The sequence below is a fragment of the Notothenia coriiceps genome, unplaced genomic scaffold (genome assembly GCF_000735185.1).
Source record: "Notothenia coriiceps isolate Sejong01 unplaced genomic scaffold, NC01 NC01_scaffold00015930, whole genome shotgun sequence".
In the NCBI taxonomy this organism is placed as follows: Eukaryota; Metazoa; Chordata; class Actinopteri; order Perciformes; family Nototheniidae; genus Notothenia; species Notothenia coriiceps.
The window spans coordinates 300,758-324,249 of NW_011348631.1; the positions used below are offsets into that span (position 1 = coordinate 300,758).

General features: G+C 38.8%; 3 protein-coding genes across 11 annotated transcripts; 1 reads left to right on the forward strand and 2 right to left on the reverse strand.

The window, feature by feature from the left end:
* Positions 1–3,596: 3,596 nt before the first annotated feature.
* Positions 3,597–5,221, reverse strand: cenpw (centromere protein W). The gene is made up of 3 exons (XM_010775674.1): positions 4,984–5,221; positions 4,776–4,889; positions 3,597–3,772 (listed from the first exon to the last, which is right to left on the reverse strand). Exons 1-3 carry the CDS (start codon positions 5,068–5,070, stop codon positions 3,746–3,748), a joined length of 228 nt encoding a protein of 75 aa, XP_010773976.1. The 5' UTR covers positions 5,071–5,221; the 3' UTR covers positions 3,597–3,745.
* A 224-nt stretch (positions 5,222–5,445) lies between these two features.
* hddc2 (HD domain containing 2) lies at positions 5,446–8,587 on the forward strand. Its single transcript, XM_010775684.1, has 6 exons — positions 5,446–5,551; positions 6,176–6,297; positions 6,447–6,549; positions 6,708–6,776; positions 6,892–7,030; positions 7,426–8,587. The coding sequence occupies exons 1-6, from the start codon at positions 5,477–5,479 to the stop codon at positions 7,563–7,565; spliced, it is 648 nt and encodes a 215-aa protein (XP_010773986.1). The 5' UTR covers positions 5,446–5,476; the 3' UTR covers positions 7,566–8,587.
* tpd52l1 (tpd52 like 1) lies at positions 8,228–22,951 on the reverse strand. Of its 9 annotated transcripts, none has more exons than XM_010775675.1 (10): positions 19,188–19,204; positions 17,414–17,434; positions 15,857–15,975; positions 15,596–15,744; positions 14,525–14,626; positions 13,057–13,089; positions 12,468–12,482; positions 11,286–11,324; positions 10,818–10,878; positions 8,228–9,862 (listed from the first exon to the last, which is right to left on the reverse strand). In XM_010775675.1, exons 1-10 carry the CDS (start codon positions 19,201–19,203, stop codon positions 9,743–9,745), a joined length of 675 nt encoding a protein of 224 aa, XP_010773977.1. In that variant the 5' UTR covers position 19,204; the 3' UTR covers positions 8,228–9,742. The 9 variants fall into 9 exon arrangements, with proteins under 9 accessions (XP_010773977.1, XP_010773983.1, XP_010773978.1 ...); XM_010775681.1 differs by lacking the exon at positions 19,188–19,204 and adding an exon at positions 19,167–19,174; XM_010775676.1 differs by lacking the exons at positions 17,414–17,434; positions 19,188–19,204 and adding an exon at positions 22,822–22,951.
* Positions 22,952–23,492: the final 541 nt, after the last annotated feature.

Consider the following 23,492-nt stretch of genomic DNA (forward strand, 5'->3'; position numbering starts at 1 on the left):
TTCCACTTGGATATTTGACCTTCACACCAAAACTCTGTTCTCACATTCTGCAGCTGAAGGAGGGAAGTTTTTCCATGCTCACGTTGAATCAGAGTTTAAAATGTATACGTACGTCTTTGTGGCCGCACAATTGGAAGCCAATGGTGGTAATGCAAGTGTGAAAAGAACGAAATAATGACTTTTAAGTGAAAAGGACAATGTGTGTCCAGGATTCCAACTTTTCCAAAAACGAAACCGTTTTTGTATGTTTAGTGAGGGTTTGAAATGCATGTTTGATGGGTAAAAATAGCCTATTTCTAGTGAGATCATTGAAATATTTCGGACAAAATGTTAACGACTGTACCAACATATGATCATTTGAGCAGATGAAAGGCATGATTGCTATTCATCTTGCCTCACAGCACGTTGAAATTAGAGCTGAATGCAACACATTAGGTACAACTCTTTCACTCTCATCTTTAAACTGTTTTCGGTTTAACCATAATGTCAAACGGGGCGAATGTGTGACCATAGTCATAACACCAAAATATCTCCTCATTCAAACATGATGTTTTTTGAAGCATGTCATCAGAAGATCAACTACAGCTCATCAAAGTCTTCACATGGGCTGGATGAAGTCACAATGACGAAGACAAAACAATACCCAGCACAAAATAACAGACATAACCAAGTCCCCGTGCTTTTTAGATTTATTTAAACTTAAGGCATGATTGGGCACTTCATGTTCTCCATGAAGACTGGCTTCAGAAATCCCAGACCATAATAAATACATACCGAGTGATTTGACTGTGTCAGAGAGAATCTGCGGTTCCCACAAAAACTCTGGAAGGTGATAAAAGCTGTAGGCTGCAGACGATTTGTTGTTTGGCATCCCACTGAGTACTATCGCCTGTTTTAGGAACTCTGTGGTTCTCAAAACAGATTTGAACTCTCCAGTGCTCGCCTTCCTGGAATCAAGCTTCCCTCTGCAATTCATGATTCTTGGCTTTGGTCTATAATCCTTTCAGAACCTGTCAACTCTGATAGAATCAAATTGTGGGGGTTTGTTGCTTTTGCTTGATTCTAAACGTTGTTGTATTGTTGTTAAAATAACTGCATTCCTCTTCAAGGCAAAGACATGGACAGAAAAAGTTACACAATTGAAACCATGTGATTCTTATTAAGAAAGGCACTGCAAGTGATGTTAATATGATGTCTGCCAAAATGGACGGCCTTGCTTTCTTCGGCCTGTCTGGAAAAATGTGGAAGCTTATCAGTGAGATTTTACACTGAAGCTGATTTATCATCCTTGAGACGCAGCTCAAAGCTACACAGGGCCAGACAGAGCTACGCTGGCTGCCTTAATTGTCACCAGGTGCTCAGACACAGACAGGCAAGGCGGATTTTTTTTGTTTTGAGAGAGGAAGAAGAGGGCGTTTCTCAAATCCCACAGGAACAAGCACAAACCCACGATAGAATAACACCTACGAGGATCCTCTGGACGTGCAGCCAGCTGCTGCGGAGAAACACCATCCATCAATCTGCGTGCAGTAGATACTCAAAGACTAGCCTACCTGCCAGCTGGAAACTCAACAGGGATTAGAAAACATATGCAAATGCTAAAGGGCTCTGTCATGAGAATGTAAAAGTAAAGGAGAGAACAGCAAGGCAGGTACAAGGGGTCCAAATGTCAGAAGGGTGGAGCTCCACAAACCCAGTAACAACTCCACAACCTGACTGGGAACATAAACATGACAAGGCTACGCTCACTGGGGTGCCAGATCAGATTCTTGAAGAATATAACCGCCGGAGGCCAAGGAATGTCTTAACTGCCGCAAAGAGAAACGGGGAATGAAAGAAAATGATAAAAGAGGAGAGCCACGAAGAGTTAGAGAGCCATGTAATCATGTTTGCATGGTCTAAAGTACAATGAATGAACCAATGTTGTAATTCAAATGTTTGTATCAAATCACTTGATCTACTGTTAAATAAAGACTCTACAAGATCTTAAAACCGTCCACTATACAAACCAGAAACAGCTTTTAGGGCATCGTCTGCCATGAGCTTTTACTAAAGCACAACATGCATATACCATCTTTTTCAAATAAAAAAATCTAACAGATAATGTAGGATCAGGACATTTTACAAGACATCTCCACTGCTAACAGACGCCTAAGAAGGCAGAAAGCTCCTCGCAGTGATGAAGGTGTGAGCAGGATAGCATCGCAGCACGTAGATAGTCTATGTAGCGTGAAAAGGAGAGGAATTTGGGAGGAGGCCGAGACACACCCAGTGAAGACGCTGTGAAGCATGCAGCTTTAAAACGCTGACCATGACGGGTGATAGGAGAGCGAGGGGGGGGGGGGGAGGCGAAGAGATCTGGAAGTACTAACTTACTCCGAGCTGTCCAGAACCTCCAGATCGAAGCTCAACACAGTCAGCACTTTGTTTGGCTACCGCTTATACAGTACGTCTCCAATGCTTTCTAAATCAAATCATCAAATCAAGTTTTATTTATAAAGCACATTTAAAACCAATTTTTGGTCGAGACAAAGTGCTGTACAGTACATGTAATAAAAACACATTACTACAATCACAATAAAAGACAATAAATTACAACAGATATAAAAAAACAAAGGGAAAAATCAGGAGTCGTGCTCCGTCTGACTAGAAGGCCAGGGAGAAGAAGTGTGTCTTAAGAGTAGATTTAAAAACCCCTAGGGCAGAGTGTTCCAGAGCCTGGGGCCAGCTGCTGCGAAGGCTCGGTGCCCTTGGGTTTTGAGCCTGGTCTTGGGCACTATCAGCAGCAGCTGGTCAGCAGACCTTAAAGCTCTGGCTGGGGTGTAGCGCTGGAGGAGTTTGGCTATATAGGCAGGAGCCAGCCCATTTAGTGCTTTAAAAACAAATAAAAGGATTTTAAAATCAATTCGGAGCCAAATTGGAAGCCAGTGCAAAGAGGCCAGAATTGGGGTGATGTGGTCACGTTTTTTGTGGCCAGTCAGAAGACGTGCTGCTGCGTTTTGGATTAGCTGCAGGCGTTTAATTGAGGCCTGGTCCATACCCACGTATAGAGCGTTGCAGTAATCCAGTCTTGAGGTTACGAAGGCATTAATAACCCTTTCTAAGTCTTTAAAAGATAAATACGACTTGGTTTTGGCCAATAGTCTCATTTAAAAAAAGCAGGATTTGACTACGGTGCTGACCTGCTTGTCGAATTTAAAAGTGCTAGTGAAGGTCACTCCAAGGTTCATGACAGAGGGGAGGATGTTTTTATTGAGAGAGCCCAGAATATCAACCGGAGAGGCTGGAGGTTGGGGTTCAAAGAAGATAACCTCAGTCTTGCTCACGTTGAGGTTGAGAACGTTTTTGCTCAGCCATTTGACACTTGACATTTGCTTTGAGAGGCAGATAGATCTGTACATTGTCGGCGTAGCAGTGGAAGGGAATATTTTGTTGAGTGAGAATTGAAGCTCGGGGCAGTATGTACAGTAAAAAGAGGATGGGGCCCAGAATCGAGTCTAATGCGAAGGTGAATGTTATTGCAGCAGCATTCATGGCATGATTACATGTGATATTATTATGATGTGATGTGTGTGGATTGAAGTGTCTACAATGGGAGGGATTTACAAGAATTTAATTAAGAACAGAAAAATTGTGTGAAAGGAAAACATTTACACAATAACACATTTTCAGAAGAAAAAATATGATGCATAATGAAAAAGGAAAAATATTGCCGCCGTCCTAGAAAATGTGAACTTCCCCGTCTTCATCCCTTCGCTTTTTTCAGCATTTTCTATAAAAAAAAGTAAAAAAAAAAAACATTTGTACATTTATCCCACATTCAAAATGGAGAAATTAGAATGTGTACATAGAAATGTAAAATCATTATTAGTAAGTTGCTTGAGTAAGTAAGTTAGACTACATATGATTAACTGTCAACTCCAATTATAGATAGAAGAACCAAGACAACCAATTTTAGCTGGAATACTAGGATTTTAATGCAGGAGTGCTAATGTCCTGTAATGTGTGGTTACATGTTATTAAATGCACTCAATGTAAAACCTTGGTGAAAATATATCATATTCCAATCACTTGTATAGACTCTTATTGCACTATTTTTCTTTTTGTATTTACTTGCAATATTTTTTCTGTTTTTCTGTTTTATCGTGTTGCACTATTGGTGGAGCGTGGAACCTAAGATGTTCATCGTCATAACTACACTGTAGCTATGTAGTATGACTAATAAAAGCCTTGAACCTTGAACTGGCACCTCTACGTTTAACGTTACCAGGTAACACTACGTACTGACTGTCTGAGCTGACCTTTCAGGGTCCCAAGCCACCTCAAACTTAATACAGCCTAGATATAATTGATAAATTATAAGATGTGGGCCACCTCCAAAAAATTAGACATTTCACAGTAGTCTTAAATGCAGTCAATGACAATAAAACATCTGTATTTAAAAACGTGTGAGTGCCTTTGGAGTATTCACTGCATTTCAGAGAACAACAAAAGGACCATAAGAAAATCTGTTGGACTCAAACAACCACTATCAAATAGTTTTTTCTTATTGTACATTGACTATCTAATAATAACATGTGAGATTATTTAATTAAAAATAACAATAATTGCAGTTTGAATCAGGAGATTGCAATAACGTTTGAAATCTTTGTCTAGTAATATACGGTTTGGCAAGGCCCTTGAAATTTGAGGCACGTTTAGCCGTAAAATATAAATAAAGTGGGAAACAACAGTAGCTTGTACAACTTGTGATTTGAGCTTCCTTTTTAACTAACCTTGGACACTGCTTTGAGGTGATGATCTCTGATCGTTGCAGATTTCTCCTCAAACGCTTTAGCCTTCGCCTCTTCCGCCAGGTTGCTCAAAAACATCAACGTCAGGAGTTCAATCTGAGTAAAAGTAAAACCATAATTATTAATTGATTAGCTGTTAACCACAAACAGAGCACTCAGAAACATTAGCAACATTAGCGCGTTAGCTCACCATTGCTTCTGACGCCGTGCCCACGATTATGTTAGTCTTCGCTTTTGCTTTGATTATAGATTTCAATTTGGGCGTCTTCTTCTGCATGTTGGCTAATGTTCAGGCTGAAAAAAATTCACGCCGATAAAAAAGTTTGTTTACTTTTTTCAATCTCCCGCTTCTCTTACTTCCGGTAAACTGATTCTTCTTCGTGACATTTGCATCGTTACTTGTTGCCGTTACTGCCCACTACAGTTTCAAATGTCGGGTTTATATTTCTGTTTTTACAGCAAGGAAAAAAATATATATAGTACAATATTTATTCAAGTTGCAAACTATTAAATATCTGGAATAAATAGATGCCATAAACAGGCACAGATGTAAGTACTGTGTGTGGTGGCTCTTTTTTAATTTCAACTAAGGTTTGTTGTGTTGTAACGCTGCTACCTAATGGATGAAAGGAGCAACTACATCAGCAGAACACCATCCTTTGTATCCGGGTCAGCGGGCAGTAATGGCGACCACCATGGAGACAACAACCGGCATGAGCAATATGCTGCAATTCATGAAATTGATCGGACAGCTAAAAGTAAGGCCTTTCCCCAAAGTACTTGTATGGTGATTTGGCCCCTTATCAAAAATGAACAACACATTATTTTAAGCCTGGCTTCCAAAAATATTGTATTGGTGCTACTGGAGCTAATACAGTGAGGCAGTGCTTTTTTAGTCCTTTCCAAAGTGCAACTTATCCTTATTCATCTACCCACACAAACAAACATGTTGTGACATGAGAAGAAAATTAAACCATTGCCTTGTTATTGACCTGAAGGAATAACATTCATAATTGTAGGTTAACTTATGTGTCCTGTATGTGTCAATGTATGGTCAAATAAATACAATCGTTATCAAAACATCAGTACAAAACCATAACCGATTAGGTTTACAATCATACAAAAACATATTCACTGTCCCTTGGCTACAGCAAGTGTTTTTTTTGTGGTTAAATGTATGTTTTATTCGAATATGTGCAGTCATACAAAACATGTTTGTATGTATTTTGGAATGTTTTATTTTTTTTCAGTGAAGACAATATCTGCAAACGAAAGCTGTCTTACTTAGTTGATGAAAAAAATATCACTAGGCATATATTTTAGTTGTTGTTCTCCCTTGTCTTTGCAACTCATTATTAACTCTGTGTTGTTGTTCCCTGCAGAGGGTCCCACGGACCGGCTGGGTGTACAGGGAGGTGCAGAAACCTGAGAGTGTGTCAGACCACATGTACCGCATGGCCATGATGTCTATGACTGTCACAGACCCCACAGTGGATAAAAACAGGTGATTCATTCACACTGCTCACACCCAGACCTGGAAGCAACTTTAAAAAGATAAAAAAAGGTTGACATGAATTATATTAGGTAGAATATAGCAGCTCATCAACTGTAAATAACCTACATATTGTTGTCTTTTTCCCTTACTGTCTTTAGATGTATAAAGCTGGCTCTGGTTCATGACATGGCAGAGTGCATTGTGGGAGATATCGCTCCATCAGACAACATCAGTAAAGCTGAGAAACACAGACGAGAAGAGGCAAGTGACCAGTATCCCATATCTTAACACCTCTGTTTTACTAAACAAATAGTCTGTTCAGGCTTCCATGGCATTTTTAAGTAAACATTTATGGCTTATATTAAATGAGTAATTTCTGTGTTTGGCTCTCTAATTTCTCCATCTCACTTGTCTCTCAGGAGGCGATGAAACATATTTCAGCTCTTCTGCCGGGGGGACTCAAACAGGAGATGTATGGACTCTGGGAGGTAAGCTTCTGCTTTGGTTGAATATCAAGTAACGTCATACCTAATAGCAGGAAGCCATGTCCCTTTTATAATGATAATTATACCAGTGGGATATTGCACTTGTGTTTTTCTGCAGGAATATGAAAACCAGAGCAGTGCGGAGGCCAGGTTGGTGAAAGAGTTTGACCTCCTGGAGATGATCCTGCAGGCTCACGAGTACGAGGAGCTGGAGGGAACACCAGGAAGACTGCAGGAGTTCTTCGACTCCACCGAAGGTTAGTTTGGAAATCTGTGTCTCTATTCTTCCCTGGATCACATCAATTCACTTGCTCACATTTTTGCACCTGAGAAGGCTTATTTTTTCTTTCATATTTAGCTTATAAATATGCAACCAAGCAATTTTCTTATTATATTTGAAACAGTTTTCTCAACAGTCAACAATCCAAAGTTGTGATTACACTTTAAAACGGAAAGCTGTTTGACCATAAATGACCTTTTTCAGACAATTTCATGTTATTTTACTCATTCAAACTAAATGTGAAATGTTTACCATACTTTTTTTGAATTTTCTGGGGGTAACCAGAATGAATAGACAATTCAGATAAGATATTACAGATTTTGAAGCTGCCTTTACTTGCATTATTTATATTTACATTTGTTATTCTCTCAGGTCGTTTCCAACACCCAGACGTGCTCCAGCTCCTCAGCTCTTTGAATAAAGAGAGAGATAGTCACATGAGTAAAAAGGATGAAGCAAAGGACTCTGGGAACTCACAGACGACTGGTGGTGCATCTTCACACTCATCCTGACTGTCACACATATAAACCTTTCCTTAGTGAAGGTACTGTAACACAAAATATGTGTATAAAGACGCACAAACACGACACGTACCTGCACGTTTCTGCAGTACCACTGAGGATGAGGATATTTGAATATATACTTTGTGCGTACGGCTATTTTTGCAAACTGTCCTGGAAAAGCATCACCATATATAATTAATACCAAATGAAAAATACAAATGCAATGCTGCCAGATAATATTAAAAAGCAAAAACGTATCAATATGTAATGAAATGTCCAAACAAATGGGTTGGAAAATTATTAAAGAGCTTTAGAAACTCCCAGATAGTATTCATCACTACGTTTTATCATCTCAGGCTTTATTCTATTTTTCCAATCCATTGACAAATACATTTTATTACATTTTGACATACCATACATTTATCCGGCATACAGTATATAACATCATTGGTTATCGTTTAAAATATCTAACAATGATGCTTAACCATCAGAAGAAAACATTTTCTGATGCAGTCTAACTTTTCAGTTATTTACCGTTTCTTGTGGAGGAGAAAAAAAATGGTCGGACGTGGAAGTCATTTCAAGTCAATTTGTATATTTAATAGAACTTTAGCTGCACATAACTACTTTCTTTATCTTGGTTTTCTCGGTAAAAACAGTCAGTGGTATTTAGTTTGGGTAAACAATCTTTAATATCATTCCATCAGCCATAAAACCAGTTGTTTATAATAGTTTGTGATTATTTGTATGCAGATGTCAAACACAATGTTTTCTGAATGTCACAGATCAGTAGTTTATTTCCCAATAACAGAACATGCATTACCTCAGTATTTCAATATATGAACGTTAACATGAATATTATTGAACACATTTCATGAAACGATCCCGGAGATCTTCTCAAACCACGGCAAAAAAGAACGAAATTAAACATAAGTGAAACATGAAACGGAGTATATATTGAAACTTGATGGCAAAGTTATGCAGGTACTTGAAAAGTAAAAAATAAAACAATGTTTTTACACACAAATGAATAAACATGTTTAACGTTTTGTGGCACCAACCTTTTCCTAACATACTCAGTAAAACTTTGTTATCTCGCAGCATTTAACAGTTTATCCTGCACCAGGAAGTTAAAAGAAATCGGTATATTAATGTTATTTTGTCATCAGTAACATAGGCAAAAGGCCACAGAAACCATTTCAGGGTCAAATGTCAATTTTCAACTGCTAGAGTGAAGAAGATAATTCTTAGCATAAGTGATTTATATAATTTTGCGCAACCTCCATATTCTAGCAAGCCTCTCTGTCAGTGTTTTGCATTCAGCTATGCGTAGAACAGTAGGCTGTTATTTTTCAAAAAGCATTATAACTGGCTGCATTTGCAAAGTTATCCCATCAAATATATTTTGAGTTGCCATAACAACATTTCAGATCTTTAGTCGTATTGAAAAGTCATTTGTGCAAGTTTACAAATAATTAGTTTTACCCAGGACTTCAGGATTCCATCAATGTATGTTATACTGTATGTACATTTTAAAACATTTAGTAAAAAGTACAAGGTACTTGAAAATGTAACATAAAGACTATTATCAACTACTTATTTCTATTAATACCCTAAAAATGTAGTTTTTGGTATGACAGGTGTAGTGAAGTAAAGTTGATATACTGTACTGGCTGTTTTCACAAGCTTAGCTGCGTCTCGCCTCATTGGATCAACGTCTGTGGTATGGAGCTGGCAATACACTCCTATTGGTTGAGTGCACCACACTATAGAAAGAGTAATTCAACAAAGACATTCGTCTCTTGGTCAAATGTATTTTAGATTATTACAAAGGATGTTTCCTTTAAACCGAGTTGAGTTATGTGTGGAATTATCTGAGGGTCTCACTGGGTTTATTGTTAGCCCCCCATTACAGTAAGTTTGCTGTTGTGACCTTTTAAAAAATAAAGGCAGACAACTGCCTATTTGGAATATTTAGGGTCAATTTGGTCCAAACAAGACATTTCTCAAACTTCCTTTCAAGCATTCAGGGTTAGGAGGCTTCATCTCAAACATGGTTGTAAGCATCCTAGCACGAGGGATCTAATACAGGTGTTCTGTAACATTTCAGTCAAGAGTATTTAGAAGATAAGTTCTGCACTACAGCAGTTCCTGGTCTTTGAGTCCAGCCTTACGGTGCCGCTCTATCACGGCCTCTCGGAGCTGTCCGTCAAGTTGTTAGTGGGCGTGTCCTGAGAGCTGGCGTTCGCTGCGGAGGAGAGGACTTCCTCAAAGCTGCCCCCTGTCTCTGCACCGCCCACCTTTGTCTGTGGAAAAAGCAGGAAAAGATGGATACACAATATTAAAGCTGAAATGTTAAAGACTTCTACTATCACCCTCTGCCAGTGAGTACATTAAAGGGATAAGAGGTCTTTTTCTTTAAAGATAATCTACGCTGAAATGTCCCTTTTGTTTTTGAACTGTCTAAATATGTTTAAATTGTGTTTGATTTGCTAAAGAGGACGACATTATCCTTGAAACAATATTATAACTGAAAGTCCACATTTTTTATATTTATTTATTATTTAGCATTATTCATTATTAAATTAGTTATCAACAATAACACATAGTATTGCCATGCTCATCTTCCATATAGGCAAAGAAAACATTTAAAGACATGAACAAACCCATACATACATGAAACATAAAGTAAACAATAACATATATAATAAAAAAATAAAATGAATCATACTATATTTAATAATCAAAAATATGTAGTTTGTATAATCATAATAATTATAGTCAATAGAAAGAGAAAAATACTATAAAAGAAATCTCATATCTGATCGTGGTCCTTTCTGTGGCTATTGTAGAGTCTAAAGGAGAGAGGGTGCTGCTGCTAAGACTGTCTCAGGATCAGTGTGATCAGAAATAACCAGCAGGCTTACTGTGAGAGTCAGGAGTGTAATCTGGCCTCCACACAGATTACAGTGTGTACCTCTCTCTGCTTCACTAACACTTTACAACACTAAGAGGCGACAACATGACCTGTTTCCCTGCGTGGCGTTCACAGTGCACTACTACAGATCAGCAGGTAGTTTAAATGCTGTTAGCTAGTGTGACTGTGACCAGGAACAGCCAATGCTCAGCTCGATTAGATGCAGTTACAATATAATAAATAGGCTTGTTTCTTATATCTTAGAAATGTGGAATCAATACACATATTGTTTTTTATTGCTTAATGCACATTCTTGCTCACACACAAACACCATTTGTATTCACCTTTAGAGTAGAAACTGTAGTCTCGACTTTCTCCTCAAAAGACTTGAAGCTGGGAGAGTTTCTGTGAAGAAAATTAAATCATTATTGTATTTATTTTAAACTGCACAAAACGATTAGCTACAGTACACATTTCGCTTAAATGTAAAGATTATGACAACGATGGCTTATAGGCTGCTCTCACACATACACTTGGGATACATTGAATATGTAATGTAACAGCATACATGTGCTAATTTGCAGGAAAAAGTTCATAGGTGTAAAAAATATATAATGCAAAAAACATCTCTGATATTCAATTTCCCCCCCGAGTTTCTTCTGATTAATATCATTAAATACATGTCAAAGGAAGGACACATTAAACAGTTTACTGGGAGTGCACTAAGCAGTGCTGTAGAGGAACATAACGATTAGTGGAAAAACAAACACAGATTGATTCTCGATCAAACACACAAAGCCAGCAGTGGTTACCTCATGGTGGGCATGCTCATTGAGTGTCTGAAAGAGTAGCTGTCCCCAGAGAGCGTGGTGAGAGAGGAGTTAATAATTAGCACAGGATACACACACACACACACAAAACCAGAGATAGATAGAGATATCTCTGTCGTTAAGCACTTTCTTCTGACATTGTGCTCATTAGTCAGTCCCAGAGCCTCTAGGAGGATGAAATGGAGAGGAGAGGAGATCTGAACACGAGTGTCACTGGAGAGAGTTACAGTAGGTAATAGGGAATGGAGAAATATGATTTAAGCACAGATCATGATGAAATTTTTTTCACAAGTAGTGGGGAATTTTCAATATCGACATAATAGTTAATATCCTCACATGAGAAAGCTATTATTGTAAAAGAAGAAAATTAATCTGATAATTCCTGATTTAAAAAATACAGGAATGATCATGTAAGTAAGAACAGATTTACACACTGTTGCTTTTTATTTTTGAATTTTATTTTATTCATACATGGGTACGATTATGATTGTATGTAGGTTTGATTTATTATTACCTTATTTAGGATTGTTGGATTTCAATTTCACAAATATCTTTGTCCGTGAGCCTACACAAATATCTTTTCCTTTACAAAAAAAAACTTGATTTCAAGAGTTTCAAGCATATCCTGATGATTTTCGGGATAAAACTTAAATAAGTTTGGCTAGAATAATCATCACATTCAATGTTATTGTTTTTCTTTGCCTGTAAAACATAATTGAGAAAGTTGAAACCAGCTAGGCAAATGTCATGTATTGTTTTTATTATTATGAAATGGTCCTGTGTCTAGTAGGTAACAGCTGGAATCTCGGAGCACACACAAATATATGACATCTATGGTGGAAAGGGCTGCAGCTCATTCATCATTTGAAATAGCTCAAAAAAGGGAAAAGCCTGCAGGGTCAGTCTCATGTTTTGACCTAGTTTTGGCACGGTCCTGTAACTTGGGAAAGTGTGTGAGAGCTAGTTCACATTGAGGGCTGTTTGTTTGGGCTTATCAGAGAAACTCAAATCAATTAGCGATGATTCTGCCAGGCAGCAGCCTTTACTGCAGCAGACTCAGCTGACACCTGTTAGCGCCGTCAGCTGATCGCAATGAGATCTATTGAGTTAAGACTCCTGAGTGAGGAGCAACTAATGTGATATAATCAGCTGTGTGATGCTTACCCTATAGAGTTGGACCTTGGGAAGCATGGAGGGAGAAGGAAAACATGTTTAACGATACTTGACAAGGCCTTCAGTCACACTCTTTCACTTTAGTAGAACATTTATACTAAAAGAGGGAAGTAAACAACATCATGGGGAACTTGATTGGACTTCACTATACTTTGTCTGATGTGCTTACGAGATTAAAATGTTCTACTAAAGGTAATCATCGTAAACACACACTAAGAAACTATCAGATTGATTTTTTACTCAATCCAAAAACATCAATGAGATCACACACACACACACACACAAAGAAGAAGAAATAAGAATAAGACTCAGAATTAGTTGTTAAAGGCAAAAAGTGAAAGAAACGCTATCTAAAGAGTGGGAAATCTGACTTTTGACTGCACAAAAATTACAAATATTTAGAAAGATACAGTATATTCGCAGATGCTGATATGCTGTATCCATTGTGAAGTTTGAAAATCAGTTGGAAGACAGTTGAATATTTGACGAGACAAAAGCACATGCAAGAGGACACTTCCCACAGCAAATACTAACATGCAGAAACTATGCACACCATGATCTATTAACCTCAGGGACGTACCTCCGAGGAAACAGTAACTCTAGACCAACCATGCTGCAATAACCAAAGATAATGCATTGGTTCCTTTCTGCACTTTATGCTCCAACAACACGCGGTGTTCACAGATCTTACCCATCTGTCTCTGCAGCGTGAACACTGTCAACATGTCACAGTCAACACAGACAATATGATATATTTAAAAGCTTGCTTCGGTTGTAATGAATGAGCAGATGTTGTGAAAGTAATCAAACACTTTTACTCTCTTCAGTTTCTCCAGACTCGCAAAATAAAATGAAAAGATAAATCAAAACGTTTGCTCCTACGATGACTAATGTTTTTTTGTTGACTTAGTTCAAGAGGGCCTTTACTCACACTTTAGTACAGCACATTTACCTCATAGGGCAAAGATGGGAAAAGTGCAGTAGAATCTACATTTCTGAAGGAATCTAAAGTGCTTTAAAGCCTGACAGTAGAAGTCGTGCTTTTACGCTGTAATAACGATGAAAATGTGTGGATGTAATGGCTTTACACTTGTGCCCTTAAACGTCTGAGTGTCTGCATTTGATTGCAAAGTGTTGTATTAATGACTTCAACTTGAAAAATACAACGGGATAAATAAATAAAACTCACTTCCTTAAAACATTTATGCCTTATGCCTGGAAAGCCAAAGGATGAAACACAATGAAAAGCTACAAATGTCCCGAGTGATGCACGAGGAACCGACATACTGAATGTTTTTTGCTCTGACAGGAAGTCACACAGAAGCACAAGCTTTCTCTCTTCATCATACACACATGCTCCATTTATTTCACACGGAACAATGCAGGCTGGCTCACACACTCGTGTTGACTCTCAGTGTCTCTGACAAAAGAGACAGAAGAAGAGAGGGAAAGGGAGGAGGAGGAGGAGGAGGAGGAGGAGGAGCAGGAGGAGGAGGACAGACTGCCTCCGGCCCTTCAGCTATACAGAAAGCAGCTTACTGTGGGTTTACATAATCTCAATTCTCCCTGAGCTGGTTCGAGCAAAGAGTCAAACATCTCAGAGGGAAAGGGATGGATGGCACAAATACAAAGTGTCTGTGATTTGATAAAAGTAGAAATGAGTCATTGTTGAACTGAGTCTGGGTTATGATACGTTTGGATACAAAGAAGTTTGTGATGAGTAAAATGTGTTTTTCGCTGCAAAAGACACGTTTTCTGACTGAGTGAGACGCTGAGTACAGCTAAGTGCAACTGTCAAAGAATTTACTAAATTCAGAGAAAAACGGAATCATCAATCAGAATACTTCATTTATCCCAGAAGAGAGTGGGTTTTGTGAAAGTTGCTCCTTTTTGGAATTACATTTAAAATATCTAATATTTATCTACATAAATGTACAATACAAATGAAACAATAAAAAAATGGTAAAGTAACATTTAAAGAAACTTGTGTCATCAGTACTTGAGGGACGATTTTCTGTAAGTAATAAAGTTATGACATCACTATGTACCTCATGTCCCCGAACTTCCTGGTGATGGCGCTGCCCAGCGTGGTGAAGGCGACGGAGGTTTTCTGTCCGGCTGTGGAGATCGTCTCTGAGGTCTTCTTATAGCTAAGAAAAAGACATGCATACAGAATATGTCATAACTCTTCCTTACACACTTGCATGCACTGACAGGCAGATTTGGACTATTTACACAGGCAGTAAACCCACATCAATTGTTTCAAAATCTTCTTAATTATCACCAAATGTATTTCATTGAGTGGTTTCCTTTCTAACACGATGGCTTTCATCCCTTTTTCAAACTAACAACGCATTTAAATCCATATTTCCAATCAGGTCTTATCTGTCTATATAACATTGAGCTGCCCTTTTCTTTTTTAAAGTTCTGGTGGTGTGTTGACCTTTTAATTTACATTTCATCATGGACCCAGTTTCTTTAGCATCTTACACTCCCGCGGCCGCACTGGTCCATAATGGATGAGGACGGTGACTGTGTGTAAAGTGATCTTCAGGTTGAAATGTAACTGGATAAGAGGAGAGGCCTCTGGAGAATATCCCCTTGCTCTGTTCTGTCTCTTGGTGCACGAGCTCATAGCGAATGGTCTGGTGAGGAAATACCTTTATTTCTCTGCACACCATTTTTTTTTAACTATTAACTGATTTGGTGGGTGTTTGACAGTAACAATAGTCAGGACATGTTCAGCTAATTGTTAGCCTTTAGCAGTGTGTGGCCATTTGACGAGTCAGGTTTACTATGTCTGTTACAAAAACACTATGGCTAGGAGCAGAGGTTTAGGTCTTTTTAATTGGGTTTGTGATATCTGCTTTATAACAGACTTTAAAGTAAGCTTTTATAGGCTGTTAAAAAACAGAACTCCCTGCTCTTTGTGTGTGTGTGTGTGTGTGTGTGTGTGTGTGTGTGTGTGTTTGTGTGTGTCTTTGAAATATCATCAATGTTGACAGCAAACAGAGAAGCCATTATTTGATGTGAAGCAGACACAAACAAACATTCTCCCCTTCACTTCAAATCCTGCAAACTCTTCCTCTTTCTGAAGTGGCACACACACATTGACTTACGCTGTGGAGGTCTGCATGTCGTGCCATCCTTTGCTTAAGTTGTTCCTGAGTTCGCTCAGAGAACCTACGCCAAGTTTCTGTCTGAGCTCTGCGTGCTGCTTCTCTTTGGAAGACAAGACCTGCCGCAACGTACTGATCTCCTCCTCCAGCTGGAAACACAAACAGACAACGAGTCACTTAGCAGATAATCATCTCTTTTCCGTCTTTGTACTCTCAACAGTCCTTCAGTGTGTGCTTGAGAATGGCCCAGTGTGAGCATACTTTAGCTAGCTGTTGCTGGATCTCCTCTCTCTCCTCCTCGGTCAAGAGGCAGTTGTTTAGGTTGATCTCTGACGCCATGTCTTCGTCAGCTTCTCTCAGAGGCTCCGAGTCCAGAAAACCTGAAAACAATACACAAGCGGTGAGGTGTACATTAAAAACCTCTGTAAAATAGTGATGGAGACACAAACTGGAAAGGTAGAAGGCAGAGAAATATCTGGGATTGAAAGTTGTTATTTTATTCAAAACTGTCACCAGTTCAACTTCTGAACAGATTGCACTCAACCCGCTAAACAAAGACAACACATAGTCTAACATTCTCGTCTTTTTGAAATATTCTGTATCATTTATATCTGCTCGTGGAATCCGATTTAGAAATTTGGCAAGAATATTAGCAACTTCTTGTTTGGAGGCACTTGTAAGTAACTGTGATATTTAATGTAATATAATTATTATTGATGTCAATGAAGAGTTTGACTGTCTTGAACATGATCTGCTTAGATTATTCTAAAATGTATCTGCCATTTTGCTAAATGTCCGACAGCCTCTACGTCCGATTCTAAATGTCCGTCTGTCTTCATGTCTGAATGCGTGTGTCTGACCGTTATGCAATCTGTGGCGGCAGGCTGCAGCACTCTAATCTGGATTAACTCGTGTGGATTATTATGCTGTGGGACACTACAGACTGCGACACACACAAACAAGATGCGGCTGATGCAGTGGGGACAGATTGACTTAAAAAGTTGCAATCTTGGATTTGAGTTGAAACTACATTTTAGTTAAAGTATGTTTTGCCTTGGCACTCCCAATCAAATGACTATTAAACCATGGGATGAATACCCTTCTGCTCAAACAGTATTTACACAATATTTCCGAGAGCAATTGTGGGCTCGAGAAGTTCTGCAAGTAAATAACCCTTATACTTTATGGGTAAACCTTGTTAGCCTTATAACACTATTCTGCCCTGCTAAAAAGTACCTCTGGCCCTTTGACAATTCTTTCCTGGCCTTTCCTTTTCCTTAGTTGTATGTTCGTAACTGTTTTTTTTAGACTGCATGTCAAATAAAACAATACATATATTTAGAAGACATTTCGTTTTTTAATTACACTCTTTGGATGGTCCTTAACTAAACCACAACATTCACTTACAAAAAAAAAAATATATAAAATGCTCTATGTTTGCAACTTTCATGCAGAGGAAGGAAGCTGATTCACACTTTCAGTTGACTCTCATCAACATCAGCTGACTCTTACATGTGACGCAGCAAAAAACTTAAACCATCATTAAGTTACAGTTCATTTCTTTCTTCATGATAATATTCTATATTAGTGAATCAAGGCGGTGTGTGAGGAATTTTCATATTAACACTGTTTGTGTGTGATCAAGCTTTTAATTTGACAGGATATTTGTGGAAGGCAAACCCGGACAAACGGGTCCCACACAGCACCAGGCAACAGCAGGACACACTGTACACACAACCCAGGAGATGCAAACAGAAGTGCGTAATTATGATGTCACAGGTGTTTGTAGTGGAACTGTCTGCAGAAGGATTACTGTACCTTCTGTGAGGTGTCCTCTCTCTTGAAGAGGCAGCATTAAAGGCAGGTGAGGAAAGTGTAAGGTTAGTGTAGAAAAACGACCTTTCTCCACTCACTACTAAAATGGACTCACCACAAGCAGTAAACACACAAAGAAACACACAAAGAAACACAAGTGTAGATTTCAGCACTACACACCGGTACAAGGCCTTGCTATAGTAGGGGGTTATTTTTGTATCACAGCGTCAGGACAAAATTCATTTTAAACCCCCTGTGGCTAGATGGAAATGGAAACTGTTAAAGTGCAGGGAGAACTCGGATCACACTGTCTGTTTTTAATGGTACCACATATGAGAAGACCTTTAAACGCTTTCTACCAGTCTGAGGTCAGTATTATAGGAGGAAGGCAACTGACAACTAAACATTAACAGTTTTATTAATTCACTAAAATATAAACACTAAAAAGCTAAGACATGTTTTCTTTAAGGGAGGATCGTTTCTTTTAAGCTAACTCAGGTTTCCTTAGACTAACACTTTTCTTTTGGCTAACACTTGTTTCTTTTAAGCTAACACAGGTTTTCTTTTAGCTAGCACAGGTTGTCTTGAAGCTAACGTCGTTTTCCATGGCTAGCGCAGGGTTTCTTTTTACTAAATGTATAGTAGTTCCAAAAATACTGTAGAAAATTCCACATGACATTAAGGCATTTGGCTTTACAATCAAATACAGAGTGTGTCTGTTTGTTACAAGAGTGTCTATCAAGGGTCTGAAAGATGTATAGAAAATCTGTATTACAGTTTGTCAATATGGAAACAAAAAGGGACAGTGCTTCTACTTCTAATATTATCAACATCAATGGATGGCGCAGGGATATTTTTATCTAGAAAACATGTAGTAGTACAAACAGGTTAAGAAGATCTTATGGTCAAATGTAAATAAAACCACAAAAAAATTAAATGTTGGTTTTCAGAGATCATCCCTGTCATTTGTAGGATACCGTGATACATTGCCAAATGTCAGGAATGTGGAGAATGCTGAAAGAAGTTAATGATCCCAGTCATGGTTCACTGCATAACATCGGTTAGATACAAAGTAAGCTCTGATCCTCAGCGCTCTACTAAATGGGGGGGTAGGATCAATGAGAATGATATGGTCAGGTTTCACAGGGAACATTTGAAAGCACTGTGAACAGGCAACCGTAGCACACACTGCTAAATTAGTATCTTGTGTTTATTTATTATTCTTCTCCAAACTTACCCATATAATCGCCTGTGTACATTTTTCGTAGTAGACATGCATAATATGCCAGGACCTTAGGAACTGAGACAGCCTTATCAGAAAATGTTAACCAGACTCCAAAAATAAAGTCTTACATTTAAAGGGTTTTCCATGTTGTATTGGTGTAGTTTAATTATGATGTGTTCTGTGCTTTTTGTTTATGTAGGCCCAACATAACAGTTTAAAGCTCGATCCACACTAAATCCTTTTTAAAATTCTTGGTTGACCTAAAAGTAGTAAAAATGTAAGATGAGTCCATCTGAATTTGCCAATAAAACCCCCACAATGTGTAGAACTGAAGCATTAAATCCCTGTAGTCTGCTCAAGCCCCCAAATGCCCAGATCAAAGCTAGAACACCTGGCCTCAGTGTCTCCAGTGGCAGCTATAGCTCTACCTACAGGTTCCCACAGGTGTCAGGGATGTGGAGAAGTAAATGTTCAACTAGGGAAGCAAAACATTTTCTAACTCTACGGGCTCTAATCTACATCCCTCTTCACCTGTGCTGTCCAGTTGCATACCCCAAGAGGAGGACATGACCCAGGTGTCAGAGTGGGACGCTGATGTCTGACCCCACTGATCCTCCCCTGACGGTGAGGTATTACCCTCTTCTGTCGGGTTTTCACCATTTTGGGCAAATGGAGCCATGTCGTCATCATACGACTTTCTTTTAACCGATTCCTCGCCAGAGGGGTTAAACGTGCCCTGATTCAAACCTGAGCAAAGTCACAGTTAGACACAGTATCTTAGATTCAACCTAAAGTGCTTTATTCATCTTATTTTGCAACTGAAAAGTGCTCTTTTAGCAATGTTTTAGCTTAACTGGCAAAAAAAAACAGGAAGTGTCATTGAAAGGGAAGTCTCAGCTTCTGGTTAAAGTAACACATTAATCATTTGTTACTGGAAATAATTACCTTTAGTGCCCACAGATACAAACAGATGTTTGTACATTCAGATACCCCTCTATTCTGTTTTTAATCTGTCTCCTTGGGCTCGAGAAAATAATTGGGCTTTCTTTACAACATTATTAACATCCAGGGTATTTAATAATAGCCCTGCTTCACAGTAGTTCCAATTGAAAGCATTTAGTCACTCAAGAAGGGTCAATCCATCTTCATTTATTAACAACCTCCGGCTAGCATTACTTTCCCTCTGATTTATGAAAATATGTTTTAATATTGTAATACTTAAGGACCACTCTCACTCACTCTCCAGACTAGTATCAGTCAAATCCACACTAAATCACATGAGGAAGAAACTTGCTGCCACACTGACCTCAGTATTAAAAAGAGGTTAACACTTTGGTTTTGTAACACAGTGATGTCACAGGTAACACACACATGGTTTGGCATCACTTCCTGTGTTGTGCTCTGTGTGCAGCAGCAATAGAGTGGTGCAGGAATGAGTCCTAACCCAAGAAAATTAGATAGCATTTTAATACTTCCAGCTTCCCTCGTCTCAAAGTCAATGTTTTTTTAATGAGTTATGGTTAGATGAAACAAGGTCTGTGGTTAAAACAAGTGTTTTGTTCTACAACATAACATATGTCACTAAACACTCCACTTGTGAATGTCTAAAGCTTCTATGCGTTATTAAAACCACGACAAGTTATTAAATAAACCACTAAACGTCATCACGCTGACACAAAGCCGTGTTAGGGGTGACCGTGATGTGAAGTCATGTGACCGTGATGTAGTTCCTTTGTAGCCTAACGTTAGCTTTTCACTTCTAGATATTGCATTTACTCTTATAAAATAGCCATCATTATCTTAATCAAGTTTGCACAGATCCTTTTTTCTGCTAAATTTCAAACTCCAATGGAAAAATCCCATTGGCTTGAGACGAGGGAAACATTGCGATGCTATGACTTTCGGGCCGACTCACACCCACCCTGTTGATTCACTGTGGATTTACGTTCAGTTTTTTATTTTGGAGAGTTGAGTCTTACCCTGCTCTTCCTCCTGTGTGGCCGAGTTAACCCATTCCTCTCCAGGACCCATGCTGCCCCAGTCCACCACTGCTCCATTCAGAACATCAGAGTACAACTCTGCCGCGGAGCAAGGCAGCAGGGCGAGAGGAGACAAGACAACGGGTTAAACACACACGCGCACAGACACACACACATCAACCGTCTTAAGGGGTTTGGTGCTTCTCCAGTGTCCATCCCAGCCCTGTCAGTAACTTGATAACAGAGAGGTCTGTTTCGTTACTGGCAGCTTATCTGACTCAGGAACAGGAATTCTGATGTTTGACCCTTAGTGGCACGGATCTTGAAGCTGTTAGAACAAGATTGAACAGATTCCTGCTATTTAAAAAAAACAGGCCAGGGAGAAATCTGTACCACAGAGATGACAATGAGATCATTTGTAACAATTAAGCAGGAATATCTGCTTGTTCTCTGGTTGATGATGAAATCCCATTACACCATACTCCAGCACTACAGGAGGAAGAAGACCAGCGTTACTGCATTTGCACTAACAATGATTTCCTTCTTTTTAACTTCCGCATTTAGGCTGCTAAAACACGCTTTCAGGGAAGAAAAGGTCACAGATTTCAGAGTAACAAATGAACATGAATGGTGGAAGGAATATGATCTTTTAAACTAATTTCAGTAGGCCACATGCAGTCTAACACTACATGATAATTAAGCATTATTTTAGCAGGTCAAAGCAGGTGATGAACCATTTGTTAGCTGATATAGCACAGTCTGGCTTAACTGATTAAAAACATTGGATATACATTGATACACTCCCCTTCTTTACTCTCTTCCCTTTGCTTTTGTCTGGGGCTGAATACCCCTGGTCACAAGATTCTCATTTGGCCCCATGGTCATGTGGCTATGCTAAATCAGAGGCCTGGGGATGGTCATATGGCTGTGAAATCAATTGACGTTAAACTGGAGGCCAAGTTGCATTATGGCCAAACAGCAACACTACTGCACATACATATAAACCTATGTTTCCGTCCATATTTAAGACCTCTACTTTAATGTACTGGATTAAAAACATATGGGGGTGCTTTTAGAGTCCATCATTCCTTTATAGATGGAAGTTATGTTATTAAAGTTTCCTGGGAAATGTAAAAGTGTTTTGCCTTGATCCAGCCTCCAACTCCGGACACAATGCCCCCAGGTAGCCACAAAACAAGTATACCTGCTATGCAAAGGAGTGCAATAAACTACCTGCAAAAGCAAACACTACCTTTATCCCACTTCACGGATGTGGGAGTCATTGCCCTACTTGAATACTCCTATTCCTAAGTAAAACAGCAACATGCCTGAAAAACAGTGAAGCTACCACTTGTGTCAAACGTTTGCATATGAGGTTGAGTTTGGATGTAAATAAGGAGTATGGAAATCATTCCTGTGCAGATATCAGAAGAATTTGCAACACCTGAGACGTTCAGCAGTAACTACAATAGCACAAGTACCACACTCTATATGTATGCCACTATGATAAACTCCAATATCATAAAAGGGTTACGTTTCCTTCAAAGATGATATTACTATAAACACCCTTCACATAGTTGTGCATGGTTCACAGCGGGCAAAGATGCAGGTGTGTAGTCCAGGACACTTAATTGATTTAGGGATACATAATAAAAATTGGTAAATTGGATTTACTACAAATACCAGAAATTCCTGAAAACGTGTGCATTAGAGAACCAGTAAGCATCTGAGAAAGGAAACAGTATCCTGCTGCAAGACTTACTTTGGTCTAGAGTTTCCATGAAGTCTTGAATAAACAGTACCACAAACCTACAGCACACTGGCCAACTTTACTTTTGATATTTGCTTCCTTATCCAGCCCTACAGAAAGAGCTGACCCTGAAAGCAGCATATGAATGGCACGTTTGTTAATCAACATTGAAACTGAACTAGACATGCTACATGCCAGTTTATACGTCATTAAATGGTTATTTAAAAGAGCATGTACATGAATAATCGCTCCAAAAGTGTCGCGATTTTTTTTTTAGACTTGTCCCTTATTTATTTGCTCATAATTCCGCTCCTTTAAACCTTCAAAGAGTGGCGTGTGCAGCGAGCTCAGCCTCGCTATCACACCAACAGCAAACAACCAAGAGACGCAGCGACTGTTTTTAAAGTTTCGCCTTGGAATAAAGAGCTGAGTGCAACATGGAGCGACAAACACTCACCTTGTTGTCTGGTCTCCATCAGACAGCCAGGTGCACTCCGCAGAATATCCTCCCGAGACAAGAAGACAGAGCAACAACAGCAGCACGCGCAGCAGCGGCCGTCAGGTCAGTGTGTTTACTGGGGCTTCCTTGGCTGTCACGCGCTGGGCGGCAGATCAAAGAGCTCGAGCCAATGGTCTCGCGCTTCTGTAATTCACTTACCAGCCATGTTTCCTGTTGGGGAAATGAGCCCATTGGACACCAAAACATAATGTATAATCAATTTAGAAAAATTAATGGATAAATAATGATGGGTTTGTCAGGGATGGAGGAAATGTTCACATCATATAATTAAAATAAAAAAGACTACAGTATATAAATAAATAAAATACACTAAAGCAAATATGATGCATATACAAGATAAAGTTAATACTCTTCAAAAGTAAGTAATTTAAATGTACTGTGTAATGTAAGTACAAAGTAGAAAAAAAATATAGAAATAAGTAAGCATCTCAAATTTGTACAAGTACTTGTAGTACAAGAACAGTACTTGATGAATACTGTATATTTTCCACCACCAGTATTTGTATAGAATGTTTTATTTTATACCTCTTACAACATGTTTTCTTTGATTTGCTGTAGCCTATGCAGCTCTGACAATTAATTATTGTTTTTAAATAATAATAATTAAT

What these genes read in the sequence shown, in the direction of transcription:
- tpd52l1 (XM_010775675.1), bottom strand. An exon ending in AGGAAGTTCGGGGACATGAG is followed by an intron (nt 13,090 to 14,524) that starts GTACATAGTGAT and finishes TGGTTATTGCAG; the next exon opens with CATGGTTGGTCTAGAGTTAC. An exon ending in ATGAGCATGCCCACCATGAG is followed by an intron (nt 10,879 to 11,285) that starts GTAACCACTGCT and finishes TTTTCTTCACAG; the next exon opens with AAACTCTCCCAGCTTCAAGT.
- cenpw (XM_010775674.1), bottom strand. Translation starts at nt 5,070, where the DNA reads ATGCAGAAGAAGACGCCCAAATTGAAATCTATAATCAAAGCAAAAGCG. An exon ending in GCACGGCGTCAGAAGCAATG is followed by an intron (nt 4,890 to 4,983) that starts GTGAGCTAACGC and finishes ACTTTTACTCAG; the next exon opens with ATTGAACTCCTGACGTTGAT. An exon ending in ACCTCAAAGCAGTGTCCAAG is followed by an intron (nt 3,773 to 4,775) that starts GTTAGTTAAAAA and finishes TTTTTTTTATAG; the next exon opens with AAAATGCTGAAAAAAGCGAA.
- hddc2 (XM_010775684.1), top strand. Translation starts at nt 5,477, where the DNA reads ATGGCGACCACCATGGAGACAACAACCGGCATGAGCAATATGCTGCAA. An exon ending in AATTGATCGGACAGCTAAAA is followed by an intron (nt 5,552 to 6,175) that starts GTAAGGCCTTTC and finishes TGTTCCCTGCAG; the next exon opens with AGGGTCCCACGGACCGGCTG. An exon ending in CCCACAGTGGATAAAAACAG is followed by an intron (nt 6,298 to 6,446) that starts GTGATTCATTCA and finishes TACTGTCTTTAG; the next exon opens with ATGTATAAAGCTGGCTCTGG.